Source organism: Staurois parvus, unplaced genomic scaffold (assembly GCF_062004578.1).
Source record: "Staurois parvus isolate SC_StPar_1 unplaced genomic scaffold, SC_StPar_1.0 ptg001221l, whole genome shotgun sequence".
In the NCBI taxonomy this organism is placed as follows: Eukaryota; Metazoa; Chordata; class Amphibia; order Anura; family Ranidae; genus Staurois; species Staurois parvus.
In genome coordinates, this window is record NW_028319017.1 from 544,226 (window position 1) to 559,921 (window position 15,696).

A 15,696-nucleotide genomic window follows, 5' to 3' on the forward strand; every position below is an offset into this window, starting at 1 on the left:
GACAGTAAACAGTCCTTGAACTTGTTTTTTGGGGATTTTATTTGGGGATTTGAACTTGGATGGGGAAAGGGGCATATGGGTTGACCAAGAGTACTGCAACTGAGGACAAACTCCTTGGTAACTATGTACAAGTCCATAGAAGGGTTTATCTTCTTGGAGAGCTCTCCAGCCTCTCCTGGTGTACCACCTCAAACCCCCCTTAATTTCTTATCCAGCTGCTTGAGGGCATCCTTGGGCAAGGGGATCCAGTGCCTGCCACTTTAAAAATTAACAGCCCAAGGTAAGGAACTAATCAGGTTTCCCACCGGTATGCTCTTTTCCCCATAACTGGCCCAGGGGGTGTAGGATTACTCACTCAGTCTCTTACCTGTGAGCTGGTGTAGATAGGTGGCTGTATTCAGGCCTTCTGCTGGGCTGGCTCCTTTCCTCGTTCCACAGGTGGTCCTCTCTCCGGGGAATGGGGAGGCTGAGCAATCCTCCTGTCCCAGCCTGTAGGTAGGCCCCTTCCCACTGGGCCTCCCCCAGGCTCCTGCATCTCAGCTTCCTCACATCTTCCACCCGAACTCTCCTGCTGCTGACAAGGCTCAGCCACTTCTAAGGGCTGTCCTAACCTCATGTCAAGCCTCCTGCTTGGGGATTGGTCAAGATCCCTTAAGAGTGCAGATTAGCTCCTCCTCACCCTCGCCCACTGCTTCTATAATCTTCTCCAAAATTCTAGAGCAGGCGGAGGTATCAGTGAACTGATCTGCAGAGCCTCTCAGCCCTGACCTGAGTTTGACCCAACTGACTATTGCCCAGACTGCTACTCAGCCCTTCTAACTAGAAAAAAAAACAGCTAACTCCCCCTAGCTAACTAGGAGGGTGCTACATGTGCAACAAATCACAATTCCTTGGAATTTTTATGTTGCAATAAACAGACAACCTTCATGCGTTCTCCTGGCTGACTCAACATTCTGGTTCAATCACCATTCTTCAGGTTATTTGTACATCGCCATTGAATACGCTTCATTTGGGAACCTGCTTGACTTTCTACGGAAGAGCCGAGTTCTGGAAACAGATCCTGCGTTTGCCAAGGAACACGGCACAGCCTCTACACTCACTTCCCAGCAGCTCCTACAGTTTGCCTCGGATGTCGCAAAAGGGATGCAATACCTCAGCGAGAAACAGGTACCCCGCCTACTATGAGATAAATTGAGTGAAGCTCCAGATTTTTTTAATAACTCTAATAATAATTACGAATTTGCAGATTTGCCTTCTAATAGTCACTTGCATATCATAAAATTAGCACTCGTTACGGGATAGGGCGGTTCATTAGAAAATGTTTTCTTGGACCTCCTTAAGGCTGGGTTCACACACACATTTTTGAGCATTTTTATTTGTGTGTTTTCACACTACACGCATAGGACAGCCCATTCATTTCAGTGGGGTGCCCAATGTATGACAGATGTGCCAAAGTAGCTCATTTACCTTTTCTGGTGTTGAGGTTCAAATGTTTATAGCTGCATATTTTGGTGCATGTTTTGACACGTGCAAAACGTGCGTCCGCTTACTGAGTTTGGGGTGCCATTAACATTGAATGGCACTGCAAGCATGGTACGCATTTTCTAAGTGTTTCCTGAATGTGTTCCAAAACGTCTGCTTTTTGCGCATGTTCACGAAACGCTCAGGTGTGAGCTCTGCGTAGGGGTTACGCATTTTGAGCCATAGATCATACAAAAATTTAAAGTAGGATTGAATATATTTTATTGACCTGTAATATATTCTAACACTAGGCAAGCCTAGATCTAATATTGCTGCTTCCACCATTGTCCTGCTTACTTTGGGACTGTCTAGCGCGGGGGTCTCCATTTTTTTCAGTGTGCCACATTGTATATTATAGAAATATTAGTGGGTTCACTTATTCAATTATATACATGAATGATTAAAATTTGAATGAATGACTAAACACACTCCAAGAAATAATTTCACATCAGAAGTCCCCCATTACATCAGAGCCCCCCATTGCATCAGAGGTCCCCCCTTTAACATCAGAAATCCCCCTTTCACATCTGAAACCCTCGTCACATCAGAGTTGCTGCAGGCTGGGTAAAATTGTACAGTGGGCCACGGGCTTTAGATTCAAGTTTCACCTTTACTCTAGTGCAGGGGTCTCCAAACATTCTGAACAAAGGGCCAGTTTATTGTGCTTCAGACTTTAGGGGGGCTGGACCATAGTCTGTGGTAGTAGACAATGTCCCGGCATCAGTGGGAGTAAACAATGTCCCATCTTGGGTATTAGGGAAATTCTTAGTGCCCCATTGTTTGGTGTCAGTAAGAGGATTAATGCCCCATCATTGGTGTCAGTGGGAGGAATAGTGCCCCACCATTGGTGTCGGAAGCAATAGTGCTCCATAATTGGTGTCAGTGGGAGGAATAGTGCTCCATCATTGGTGTCAGGGGGAGGAATAGTGCCCCATCATTGATATTAATGGGAGGAATAGCATCCCATCATTGTTGCCAGTGGATGGAATAATGCTCCATCACTGGAGTCAGAGGAAGGAATAGTGCCCCATCATTGGTGTCAGTGGAAGAAATAGTGCCCCATTATTGGTGTTGGTGGAAGGAAAATTGACCCATCAATGGTTTCAGTGGGAGGAATAGTGCCCCATCATTGGTATCAGTGGGGGAATAGTGCCCCATCATTGGTATCAGTGGGGGAATAGTGCCCCATCATTGGTATCAGTGGGGGGAATAGTGCCCCATCATTGGTATCAGTGGGGGAATAGTGCCCCATCATTGGTATCAGTGGGAGGAATAGTGACCCATCATTGGTGTCAGAGGGAGGAATAGTGACCCATCATTGGTGTCAGAGGGAGGAATAGTGTCCCATCATTGGTATCAGTGGGAGCAGTAGTGCCCCGTCACTGGTGTTAGTGGGAGGAATAGTGACCCATCATTGGTGACATTGGGAGGAATAGTGCCTCATCATTTTTGTCAGAGGGAAGAATGGTGTCCCATCATTGGTGATACTGTGAGGAACAGTGACACATCATTGGGGTCAGTGGTAGGAATAGTGGCCCATCATTGGTATCAGTGGGAGGAATAGTGGCCCATCATTGGTGTCAGTGGGAGGAATAGTGGCCCATTGTTGGTGTCATTGGGAGGAATAGTGCCCTAAGGGCCTGACAAAGGCAAACAAAGGGCCCCATTCAGCCCCGTGCTGCAGTTTGGAGACCACTGCTCTAGTGCAACGCATGTTTGATTCTCATGTCCTGTGTTTTTCTCTCAGTTCATTCACAGGGATCTGGCTGCCAGGAACATCCTTGTGGGAGAAAATCTAGTGGGCAAGATTGCAGACTTTGGTCTGTCACGAGGAGAGGAGGTCTACGTGAAGAAAACAATGGTAGGTCATGTGACATTACTGTGAAACATGGACCTTTCTAATAAAAGTTCCCATGCATTCAGATTAAAATTTAGAGTGCAGCTTTTACAAAAGCAGCCTTGTCCATGTTGATCCAGAGGAAGGCAAAAAAAAAATCCTTATAAATTGTGGTCCAATATGATTCAACAGAGAAAAAAAACCTTACTGATTCCTACAGGCAATAAGATTTCTCTCTGGATCAACATTATTTCTATTACACAGCAATACTATATCTGCCATTATTAGGGGACATTTACATTTTGCACTTAGAAACACGTCTTGTATTTGTGATTTCACCTACAACACATTCTCAGGCTGTATAAGTTTTTTTTTCATACAAAAGTAGACTTAACAAACAGATATTTAAAGAACTGATTTGACACATGTTCTCTTGTACATTGTAGGGTCGCCTTCCCGTGCGCTGGATGGCCATCGAGTCCCTTAATTACAGTGTTTATACAACAAAGAGTGATGTGTAAGTCTTGTTCATATTGGATTTTCAAGAGAAAGTACCAGATCGCCAGAAAACAGATGGGGGGGGGGGGCTTGATGGGTTCGTTTAGAGCAGTGGTCTCCAAACTGCAACCTGAGGGGTTGGACGTGGCCCTTTGCTTGCCTTTATCTGGCCCTTGGGGCACTATTCCTCTTACTGACACTAACACAGGGGGTATAATTCTTGTCACTGACACCAACAATGAAGCACTATTCCTCCCACAGACACCAATGATGGGGCACTATTCCTCCCACAGACACCAATGATGGGGCACTATTCCTACCACTGAAACCACCAACAGAAGCATAATTCCATCCACTGACACCAACAATAGGCCATCATTCCTCCTACTGACACCAATGATGGGGCACCTTTCCTCCTATTTACACCAACAATTCCTCCAACTGAAGCCACCAACAGAAGCATAATTCTGTCCACTGACTTCAACAATGGGGCATCATTCCTCCTACTGACACCAATGATGGGGCACCTTTCCTCCCATTTACACCAACAATTCCTCCAACTGACACCAACAATGGGGCACTATTCCTCCCACTGACACCAACAATGGGACACTATTCCTCCCACTGACACCAAAAATGGGGCACTATTCCTCCCACTGACACCAACAATGGGACACTATTCCTCCCACTGACACCCATGATGGGGCACTATTCCTCCCACTGATGATGTGGCATTGTTTACCCTCTGACACCAGGACATTTTCTACTCCCACTGGCCACAGTTGGCCCTCCTAAAGTCTGAAACACAGTAAACTGGCCCCTTGTTTAGAAAGTTTGGAGACCTATGACGTATCGTGGCACAGATTCTGCAAGTCTTCAGTTAGTCCTTCCATGGATTCTAAGAGCTGGAGTTCTGGAAGTCCTGGCAGGGGTTCTGAGAGTAGGCGCTCTAGAAGTCCTGGCAGGGATTATGAGACCTGGAGTTCTGGAGGTCCAATCAGGGATTCTGAAAGTAGGAGTTATGTAGGTCCTGGCAAGGAATTCTGAGAGTAGGAGTTCTGAAAGTCTCATCAGGGATTCTAAAAGTCTGAATTCTGGAAGTCCTGGCAGTGATTATGAGAGTTTGAGTTCTTGAAGTTCTGCCAGGAATTCTTACAGTTGGATTTCTGGACGTCCAGGCAGGGATTCTGAGAGTTGGAGTGCTGGAGGCCTTAGCAGGGATTCTGAAAGTAGTAACTCTGGAAGCCCTGGCAGTGGTTCTGATAGTAGGAGCTCTGGAATTCCTGCCAGGGATTCTGAGAGCTGGAGTTCAGGAGGTCCCACCAGGGATTCTGAAAGTAGGAGTTCTGAAAATCCTGGCAGGGATTCTGAGAGTAGGAGTTCTGGAGGTCCCATCAGGGGTTCTGAAAGTAGGAATTACAGAAATCCTGCAAAGGATATTAAAGTCCCAGCTTAAAGTCCCAGCAGGTATTCCGATAGTTGGATTTCTGGAGGTCCTGACAGGGATTCTGAAAGTTGGATTTCTGGAAGCCCCAGCAGGTATTCTGAGAGTTTGATTTCTGGAGGTCCTGACAGGGATTCTGGAAGTTGGATTTCTGGAAGTCCTGACAGGGATTCTGAGAGTTTTAGTTCTGGAAGCCCTGGCAGGGATTCTGAGAGTTGGAGTTCTCGAAGTTCCAACAGGTTACTCTGAGAGTTGGATTTCTGAAAGTCTTGGCAAGTATTCTGAGAGTTGGAGTTCTGGAAGTCCTGCCTGGGATCCTGAGAGTTGGATTTCTGATGGACAGTTGGCCGAAGTAAATTAGAAGTAGTCAGACATGTAGTACAGGTTGCAATCAAAGAAAATAATGGTGATGGCGCTGGAACTTAGAGGGCAAACTTGAACCAGAAAATGTCTCAAACCATAAACCATATGCAAATGTGAAAATCTTAAAGACAGTTCATATGATAAGAAAAAGTCCCTCTATGAGGAAGTGCCGCTGAAGTAGATTTCGTTAGGACTGTGTATTGCCCACCCCTAAGGCTGCATTGTGCTATAGATTGGTTCCATCTAACAGATGTGTTTGCGTTGGGATCAATTTGTTTTGTTTCTATTAATCTGCAAGAACTGTGTCTCACTGAAGGAGTGTGGAAGTTTTCTTTGATATTGACATTTTCCTACCTCATAGCCACAAATTTTTGAGTAGTGAGATAAGTTTCCCTTGGTAAGGAACATCTTACAAACATTTTTCACAGCATCATATAAGCCTATAGCCAGTCTTGTAGGGGGGTACAAGGAGCACAGCCTGGACAGTAGTCATATACTAAACAAGTCACTTTCCCTTTCTTCCACACAGATGGTCATTTGGAGTGCTGCTCTGGGAGATTGTGAGTTTAGGTAAGTGAAGAACTGACACGTGTCTGTTGTCTAGAATATTTGGGAGAACATCATGGGATGCATTCATGTCTTCTGTTTCTTCCAGGTGGAACTCCATATTGCGGGATGACATGTGCAGAGCTCTATGAGAAATTACCACAGGGATACCGAATGGAGAAACCCCGAAACTGTGACGATGAGGTGTAAGTGGTTTTTCATGCACCAGCTGGGTAGAAGCAAAGGATATTAGATGGCAGTTGGAAATGCCCTCTAGGTAGCTAGGTTTCTTGTTTTGTAGTTAGAGGCTGGGTAGGCTGTACAGGTCAGGGCTTCTAGAGCCCTCCCACCCTTCCAGAAACTCAGAGAGCTTTCTGGAAAAGGGCAGAGGAGGGGAGGAGGCCAAGATCTGCATGTTTGAGGGAACGTAGCCAATCCACAAACAGGAGGACAGGAATGATGACCAAGGAAAGCCCTTAAATGCGGAAGAGCTTGTGCAGGTGGGTGAGTTGCTGGAGTTGGGTGGAAGATGGACTGAGAGAAGGCTGCAGTGTGGAGCCTGGTAGGGGGCCCCAGGGAGGGGAACTTACCTACAGGCTGGTTGCTGGACAGGAGGATCTTCACTGTTCCGCCACCTCTTTGGAAGGACATCCTGAGCAGCACAGAAGGAGCCAGCCCAGCAAAAGGTCTGAAAGCAGCTACCAACCCACCACGCTGACAGGACCGGTCAGGACAGGACAGTGTGAGTACTCCTACACCCACTGGGCCAGATAAAGGGAGAGGGCAGTCAGGTGCAAGACCCAACTAGTTCTCATCCAGGACTACTTCATTGATAGATCTTGGAATAACTTGCCCAGGGATACCCTCAGTGCAGCCGGGTGAAGAGCATGAATTCATTTTGGTTCTGAGGTACACCAAGGGGACTTTAGAGCTCCTTAAAGAGACAGTGTTATATTTGCTATTTTCAAGATTCACGTTTTTTCATACAGTGTACAGGTTGCTCAGAAGCTTGTCCTCAAGTTTACAGTTCCTTGGACTGTCCATATACCCCTAGACCCCATACAAACAGTTAACCCACTAAAAAACAACTAAAACAAAATATCTCAAGGACTCTTTACTGACAAGAAGTGTCCAGGTGTGGAAAATGCATGTTGCCTGGCCGTGGTGCTTAGCTTAGGTGGGACCCAACAAATCCAGCGGCCCTCAAGAAGGTACTGCTACACTTACAAAGTCCACATTATTTTTCTCCATCAATAGCACAGAAGGGCTTGTATCCTATAGTAGCCAGGGGCGGACTGACAACTCATGGGGCCCCCGGGCAATAGGGGATCATGGGGCTCCTGTGTCCTTGCCCAAACTCAAAAAAGCCTATGAAAAAGGTACCAGGGGCATTTCATGGGGCCCCCTACTGACCCCGGGCCCTCGGGCAGTGCCCGAGTTTCCAAATGGTCAGTCCGCCCCTGATAGTAGCCATATATTAGAAAGAAGAGTCATAGCAACCCATGCAATTATAATAGAACCAGCAACTCTGGGGGCCCAACTCTTCTTCCTACATACTAATTTATACAGGTTATGATATCCTAAATGTATATATGCTTTGGGAACCCCTACAAAATAATTTGAAGGCAAAAGGGTTTCTGTATTCGTGTAAGGATTTCTTTGGGGATGGAGACCTAATTGTCCTGCTGTGGGCTCCCTTCAGGCGTAGTTATGCCTCTAGTAAGATTTTATGTTATAATGGTGTAATACAACATCCAGTGCATTTTAGGGGCTTCTCCATTTCCCCTTCATCAAAACCATAATAAGGCTGATTTACTAAAAGATTTGACACAGGTTCACATAACCCAGGTGTTTATCCCCTTCAATTACCCAACCATGTGAAAAGAAAATCCCTCTTTAATTATTTTATCTGCCCATGATTGGAATATTAAGGAGGATATTCACAGTTTGAGCCTTTAAAGCCCCACTCTGGGCAAAAACACTTTTTTTCCACCCCCCAATAACCCATCCTCATAGTCTGCCTCTTCTACCTGAGGAAGGCAGATGTAAGTCCCCCGTCCAGGTTCCTCACTGTTGCTGGTTCTAGTGCAGCACCAGTTTTACTGGTGCGTGTTTTTGGCCGCAATTTTATGACTTGGGCAACTACTGCTTCGACTACTTCTACTGGAAATGAGTAGAATTGCAGGAAAATCACATCACTATATACATATACATGCGTTTCTGATAGACACATCACCCTTCAAAGTCACCTCACTGTTGCACTGCTTTGACCTGCATGGCCACCATTGAAAACAATGTTATATCCATTGTCCAGTAATTCAAGTTGCATCAGAAATCACACTAGTGGGAACCAGGGGAACTCCAAGCAAAAAAAAAAAAAAAATGCGGGAGTTTCCACTAAAAATCCACACTAGACCCTTAATTTGAGTATGTTGGCCAGGAAAGAGGGGACGAGTGTGCACACCTTCCCCTGAACCATACCTGCCCACATACCCTCAATGGCGGGGGGGGGGGGGGAGGGCTCGCTATAGGGGGACAGTTAAAGCACCTTGTCCATATGTTGATGAGAACCCTGGTTGGTGGTTGTGGGGGTCTCCGGAGGGGGCTTATTGGAATCTGGTCTCCAGGTACCTCCCCACTTACATGACTTAATATGGGGTACATAGTACTTGTGCTCATTCACACACACAAAAAAAATTGCCTGAACAAAGTCAGCTCATCTCTAGTCAGTGCGTGTTCAGATCCTGGAGAATACATTCCAAAGAAGAACTAAATCACCAAATCCTTGATATAAACTGAAGCCTGTGTGAATGTATGCTCAAACATGGCGGGCACATGGTAAATATTGTGAGGATTGGATTTAGTTGTCTGCTTGTGATTGATGAGCCAGTGTACGCAGATAAAATGTAATAAAGTGGCCCGGCTGTGTTTGTATTTCAGGTATGATCTGATGCGCCAGTGCTGGAGAGACAGACCCTACGAAAGGCCAACCTTCAACCAGATCTCCCTGCAGCTTATACGCATGTTAGAGGCCAGAAAGGTATGATCCATTGCTATGATGCTACTAGCTAAAATCTATACATTTTATAAACAAAGTTTCATTGCATACCTTATTTTAGGACAGGTGATGTCATCACTGGGTTTCTGTGTGTCCCTATGCAATACAGGCAGATCTTGGCCAGGGCCAGCAGGGTGCTGTACATAGTTTCCTGAAAGCATCACATCACCCTGCCTTAGTACTCCTCTGGACAGCTCTCAGTGGGTTGGCATCTGGGAGGAGTTATCCAAATATCAGAACTTCTTACTGGATGGATGGCAATCTGGACGGTGTTCCTAGACAAGACAGGCATGCTCACCAACCTAGCTATTCCGCCCAGTGCCATTTTCAAACTGCATCCATTGTCAGCGGCTCCTACAGGTCACAGGCAGCATGCATGCTGGAAATGTAGACTGTCAATGACAGCCGGCATCCAGCAATAAGCCCAGCAGCTGAAACATTCAACTCCTGGGCTTTGGATCTTGTTACAAAGTGCTCCATAGATGCTTCTGCATTGTGTTTACATTGGGAGTGTACAAGTACGGGTTCCTCCAGAGGTTGCTAAGGCTTCCTGGAGCAAAAAGTTATTTCTTCCTTTTAGATATACAGCCACTGATGCCAGTGTAGGGAGCATTCTTTCTACTGATCACCAATGTAAGGGACATTCTTTCCACTGATCACCAATGTAAGGGACATTCTTCCCACTGATCACCAATGTAAGGGACATTCTTCCTACTGACCCCCAATGTAAGGAACATTCTTCCCACTGATCACCAATGTAAGGGACATTCTTCCCACTGATCCCCAATGTAAGGGACATTCTTCCCACTGACCACCAATGTAAGGGACATTCTTCCCACTGACCACCAATGTAAGGGACATTTTTCACACTGACCCCCAATGTAAGGGACATTCTTCTCACTGATCACCAATGTAAGGGACATTCTTCCCACTGACCACCAATGTAAGGGACATTCTTCCCAATGACCACCAATGTAAGGGACATTCTCCCCACTGACCACCAATGTAAGGGACATTCTTCCCAATGACCACCAATGTAAGGGACATTCTTCCCAATGACCACCAATGTAAGGGACATTCTTCCCCCTGATCACCAATGTAAGAGACATTCTTCCCACTGACCTCCAATGTAAGGAGCATTCTTCCCAATGACCACCAATGTAAGGGACATTCTCCCCACTTCACCAATGTAAGGGACATTCTTCCCACTGACCACCAATGTAAGGGACATTCTTCCCACTGATCACCAATGTAAGGGACATTCTTCCCAATGACCACCAATGTAAGGGACATTCTTCCCCCTGATCACCAATGTAAGGGACATTCTTCCCCCTGATCACCAATGTAAGGGACATTCTTCCCACTGATCACCAATGTAAGGGGGCATTACTCTTGCTGACCACCAATATAAGTTGCATTCTTTCCACTTAGCACCAATGTAAGGGGCATTCTTCCCAATTTTTATTTATTAAAAGTCTTGTAATTAGGAGCATTTTACACAATGACCACCAACGTAAGGAGCATTCTTCTCACTGACCACCAATGTAAGGGACATTCTTACCAATGACCACTGATGTAAGGCCCATTATTCCCTATGTCCTTGTAAAGTGGTAAGGTGGCCTTTCTCCATTGATCACCAATGTAAGGGACATTCTTTCCACTGACCCCCAATGTAAGGAGCATTCTTCTCACTGACCACCAATGTAAGGGGCATTCCTCCCACTGACCACGAATGTAAGGAGCATTCTTCTCACTGACCACCAATGTAAGGGACATTCTTCCCAATGATCACCAATGTAAGGGACATTCTTCCCAATGACCACCAATGTAAGGGACATTCTTTCCAGTGACCCCCAATGTAAGGAGCATTCTTCCCACTGATCCCCAATGTAAGGGACATTCTTCCCACTGATCACCAATGTAAGGGACATTCTTCTCACTGATCACCAATGTAAGGGACATTCTTCCCCCTGATCACCAATGTAAGGGACATTCTTCCCACTGACCACCAATGTAAGGGACATTCTTCTCACTGATCACCAATGTAAGGGACATTCTTCCCCCTGATCACCAATGTAAGGGACATTCATACAAATGACCACCAATGTAAGGGGCATTCATACAAATGACCACCAATGTAAGGCTAATTATTCCCACTGGTCATGTAAAGTGCTAAGGTGGCCCTTCTCCACTGACCACCTAGGTAATGGGGCACTACACTGGCCATCAGTGAAAATGGATATTTCTTTACCTCTCACCAATGTAAGAGAACACTGCAGTTTTTACAGTTTGTGTTTTTTTGGGCCTTTATTATTATTACTATTATACTCTTATTATTATTGGTTTCATTTCAATATTATTACAAACAATATTTTCCATATAGAACAGCCTTGGGTGTCAAACATGCCAAGTTCACCACGTTCCTTATTCTTTTATTTTCTTTATATTTCAGCTTACTATACAAGCTAATGTCCTGTGAGCTGGAAATGTTGTACATTAGTTTCCTAATACTTGAAAGTTATTTCAAGGGTCCCCCCTGTAAAAAAAAAAAAGGTCGAGAAATGTTGATCTGAGGGCTTATAAGCTGCAATCAGGGGCGGACTGACAACTCATGGGGCTCCCGGGCAATAGGGGATCATGGGGCCCCTGTGTCCTTGACCACACCCAAAAAAGCCTATGAAAAAGCCAATGAAAGGTACCAGGGGCATCTCAAGGGGCCCCCTACTGACCCCGGGCCCTCGGACAGTGCCCGAGTGCTCAAATGGTCAGTCCGCTCCTGGCTGCAATATATAAAATTCTGATTTGATCTTTGAGTTTAGATTTGCTGTAGGAGATGACTCCATTTCTGGTCAATTACCGGGTATTTTTCTGTACCTCCATGATGAGATGTACTGCAAATTTTGTTTTATTTTGCTTTTGTATGTGTTTTAAAAATGAATCATCTTATCCTTGTCCCTCCCAGGCCTATGTGAACATGGCGCTGTTTGAAAATTTCACCTACGCCGGAATCGATGCCACAGCAGAAGAGGCGTAGTACCTGGATGAGAGGGACCTGTATGGTCTCTGTGCTTTGCTTGCCGGAAATCAGGACTTATTGTACTTAATGTACAAGGACTTGTTTACTGTGAGGTGGACTGCAAAGCCCATGGCCGGATCACAGGCTTGTGTTGGAACCTCTCTTGATGCGTACGCAACGTGCATAAATGTAGCTCTGTGCTTCAACACGGTTGTCTATAAAAAGATGGTATGACTGGACGTGTATGATAAGAATGAACTCCCTTCCTCTTCCGATGTACAGCTGAACACTGCCACTGCCCAGAATGAGAACTGAGTGTCCCAGAATGTTTCTTCCCTTTCCTTGTACAGTTACTGTATTTACACCAATAAACCTCAGATATGATTTGTATCCATTGTTTGATGGATCTGTGTCCAACGTGGAACTCCCAAGACCCCGGGGGGGCTGTGCAGGTCTAAAAAATCTCTGTTTAGTTCAGAAGCCATGTTGTGTTCGGCCTATGATAGGCTTTTGGTCATGTCTTGCCTCGCCGCTGGCTATCCCCGCTTCAGTCGATCCTGAATACGGCAGCCAGACTCATTCACCTTTCCAACCGCTCCGTTTCCGCCACCCCCTTCTGCCAATCCCTCCACTGGCTTCCGATTGCGCAACGGATCAAATTCAAAATCCTAACACTGACGTACAAAGCCGTCCACCATACTGCCCCGAACTACATCACTGGCCTAATATCCAAGTACCACCCAACACGCACACTCCGCTCCTCACAAGACCTCCTTCTCTCTAGTTCCCTGGTCTCCTCCTCCCACGCCCGCCTCCAGGCTTCTCCAGGGTGTCACCCATCCTCTGGAACTCCCTGCCCCAACCCATCAGATTGTCACTACTCTCCTCTCCTTTAGGCGCACCCTGAAAACCCATCTCTTCAGGGAAGCCTACCCCACCCCCTGCTAACTTGCCGACTTCCTCCACTCTTCCTACCACTCCATCCCCACAGCTATATCCTCCTGTGCCACCATCCCCTCTCTCCTAGATTGTAAGCTCCAAGGAGCAGGGCCCTCGATCCCCTCATGTTTTGCATTGTATTGGTATTGCTCTGTCACATGTTCTGTCCCCCTTTGTAATGTACAGCGCTGAGCGAACTATTGGCGCTTTATAAATACTGTATAATAATAATAAAGAAATGCCCGCAGCGGAAAAAGAAGAAAAGAATTAGCGCAGGGCAGGCATGACTAGGCCCAGAGTGGGAAGGAAGACGTGTAAGGGGTTAATGTTAGTATTAGGGTTGGTAAAGGATAGCTGGGGGATCTGGTTGGTAGAGGAGAGTGTAGGTGGGGTCTCCTGCACTTTAGGGTGGAGTGTTCTGGGGAGGGGCGTCAGTTGGGAGCTGGACGTGGGAAAGAGAGCTTCCCTCTCGCCCTCCACCAGGGTGTCCTTCCCTGAGGTTTAGGTACAGTGGCAGCTGCCAGGGAGGGACAATTGGCCCAGCTGCGGCTTGCAGGGGCTGTACTGGCTGCGGAGCCGGGTCTCTGCCTCCCTGCGGGGCCCGGGCTAGTCACCAGCGGCAGGGGGGCAGGAGCGCCCATGTGCTTAGGCCTCCGGAGCACTTTTGCCCGCCCCACAGAGAGCTCAGGACCAGAACGGGAGCCCCACTCGGGACCCTCCGGCCCCGCTGGCAGGGCGCTCTCCTGTGTCTGCCTGCGGGGAGGCCAGGATGAGAAGGACGGTTGGGCCGGGCTGGGTGAGTCTGCGGCCTCCAAGGGGAGGGCCTGGCTGCGGAGCCGGGTCTCTGCTTTTCTGCAGGGCCCGGGCTCCTCGGAGGTAGTTGGGCGGGAGCGCCCAGGTGCTGGGCGGTCTGCGCCTCCGGAGAGCTTTCCCCCGTTCTCCCTACTAGCCCTGGGCTCGGCTCCATGATGGGAGCCCCACTCGGGACCCTCCGGCCCCCGCTGGCAGAGCGCTCTCCTGCCTCTGCTCCCGGGGAGGCCGGGAGGAATCCTAGGCTTCGGCGGAGTTCGGGGGGGCGGGGTCACTCGTGGACGAAGCCCCGCCCCCCGCCCGCATGGCAGTGAGGACGGGATGACAGCGGCTCCTCCGCTGACAAGGCACCTGTCAGGGAGGGTGCCCGGCGAGGGGAGATGTCCTGCTGCAGCTGCCGGGCTGTCTGGTGCTGCGGCCGGCGGGCCCCCTGTCAGCATGGAGCAGTGGCTCCATCAAAAAAAAAAAAAAAAAAAAAAAAAAAATTTTTCCACAGGTGCAGCGCTAGGCGGAGGGCTGGCAAGTGCCCAGGGTCGTCAGGGAGCGTGGCTGGTGCTGGGCGGCAGGAGCGGCACAGACCTGCGGGACCCGTGGCTCCTGGGACTGGGAGGCCATCCAGTCATCGAGAGGAGGAGGACCGATCGGAGGGCGAGCTGTCGGAACCCGATCCGGGGGCGACAGCTGGCCGCTCGGCGCCGGTGGATTTTGGACGCGCGGCTGCTGGGACGTCTCCTGGGCAGCCTGGTGAGTTACCAATTTTTTTTGGGGTCTGCTCTCTTCTTTTCAGCTGCTCTCCGGGAACTGTTGGGGGCGGGCTTCTGCGGTGTCGGGGGGCGGCATCATCTCGTTGGGTATTGGTGCGGGGGTCTGCGATTTGCGGTCCGGCTGGGGACTTGTTGCGGCGCTTTGCGCTGGGCGGTAGTGGGAGTGCTGGGCCTGTTTCTGTGTGATTCCCGCCTGCAGGTGGGGATGTTTGCGGGGGCCTAGGGCAGGATAATGGGGACGCATGGGGGCCTGGTGTTTTCTTCTCTGGGTTAGGGTCAGGGGTGGTTACGGCGGGGTCCGGTGCTCTGGGCTAGGCGGCCCCATCCACGGTTTTGGGTGAGGGTGCAGGGGGTGCCAGGGCCGGGCGGCTTCACAGTGTGCCTGTGGTTCGAGGGCCCGTTGGTGTGCATTGACATTCGGATGTACGGGAGTAGATTGGGTGAGGTGTGTATGTCGGGATCTTCACGCTCTTGCTCTTGGAGCGGCTGCCTGTCGATGGGTCGAGGGTTGACGAGGGCAGGCGGGAGGACGCGGAGAAGCGGCGTTCTTTTTTCGTTTATCCCGCCTGCTTTTGCTAATTGGTTGCAGGCTTTCGCGATTGTGGCCAGTGTCATTGGGGAAACGGCCCCTGAGCATTGCTCGGCGTTTTCTGTTCCCTTGACGCTATTAGCAAGGCTCCTAGGTTTAAGGGGGGATCGCTGGGCTACGGTGCGATGCACAGTTTCGGCAGCGTAGGGCGGTTTACCCGTCATTGCGCTGGGACAATACGGTCCGTGGCCTTTGGATACAGCTCATGACTCCGGCGAGGCCCTCTGGTCTGTTTTCGGGGTGGGCTGGTGGTTCGTTCTCCCCGGGACAATCAGCCTCAAAGCGTAGGGGTTCTGCTGGCGGTTCCAGTT

The 15,696-nt window shown here is 48.5% G+C and overlaps 1 protein-coding gene across 3 annotated transcripts in view; it reads left to right on the forward strand.

Annotated features, from left to right (window-relative positions):
* TIE1 (tyrosine kinase with immunoglobulin like and EGF like domains 1) overlaps positions 1–12,673 on the forward strand; it is a 69,807-nt gene extending 57,134 nt beyond the window's left edge. For all 3 annotated transcript variants that reach the window (XM_089660280.1, XM_089660281.1, XM_089660282.1), the window contains 7 exons: positions 977–1,167; positions 3,269–3,382; positions 3,805–3,875; positions 6,193–6,233; positions 6,319–6,415; positions 9,150–9,249; positions 12,230–12,673. In XM_089660280.1, coding sequence (XP_089516406.1) covers positions 977–1,167; positions 3,269–3,382; positions 3,805–3,875; positions 6,193–6,233; positions 6,319–6,415; positions 9,150–9,249; positions 12,230–12,301 — 686 coding nt within the window. In that variant the 3' untranslated portion in view covers positions 12,302–12,673. The remainder of the gene's footprint in view (positions 1–976; positions 1,168–3,268; positions 3,383–3,804; positions 3,876–6,192; positions 6,234–6,318; positions 6,416–9,149; positions 9,250–12,229) is intronic.
* The last annotated feature ends 3,023 nt before the right edge of the window (positions 12,674–15,696 follow it).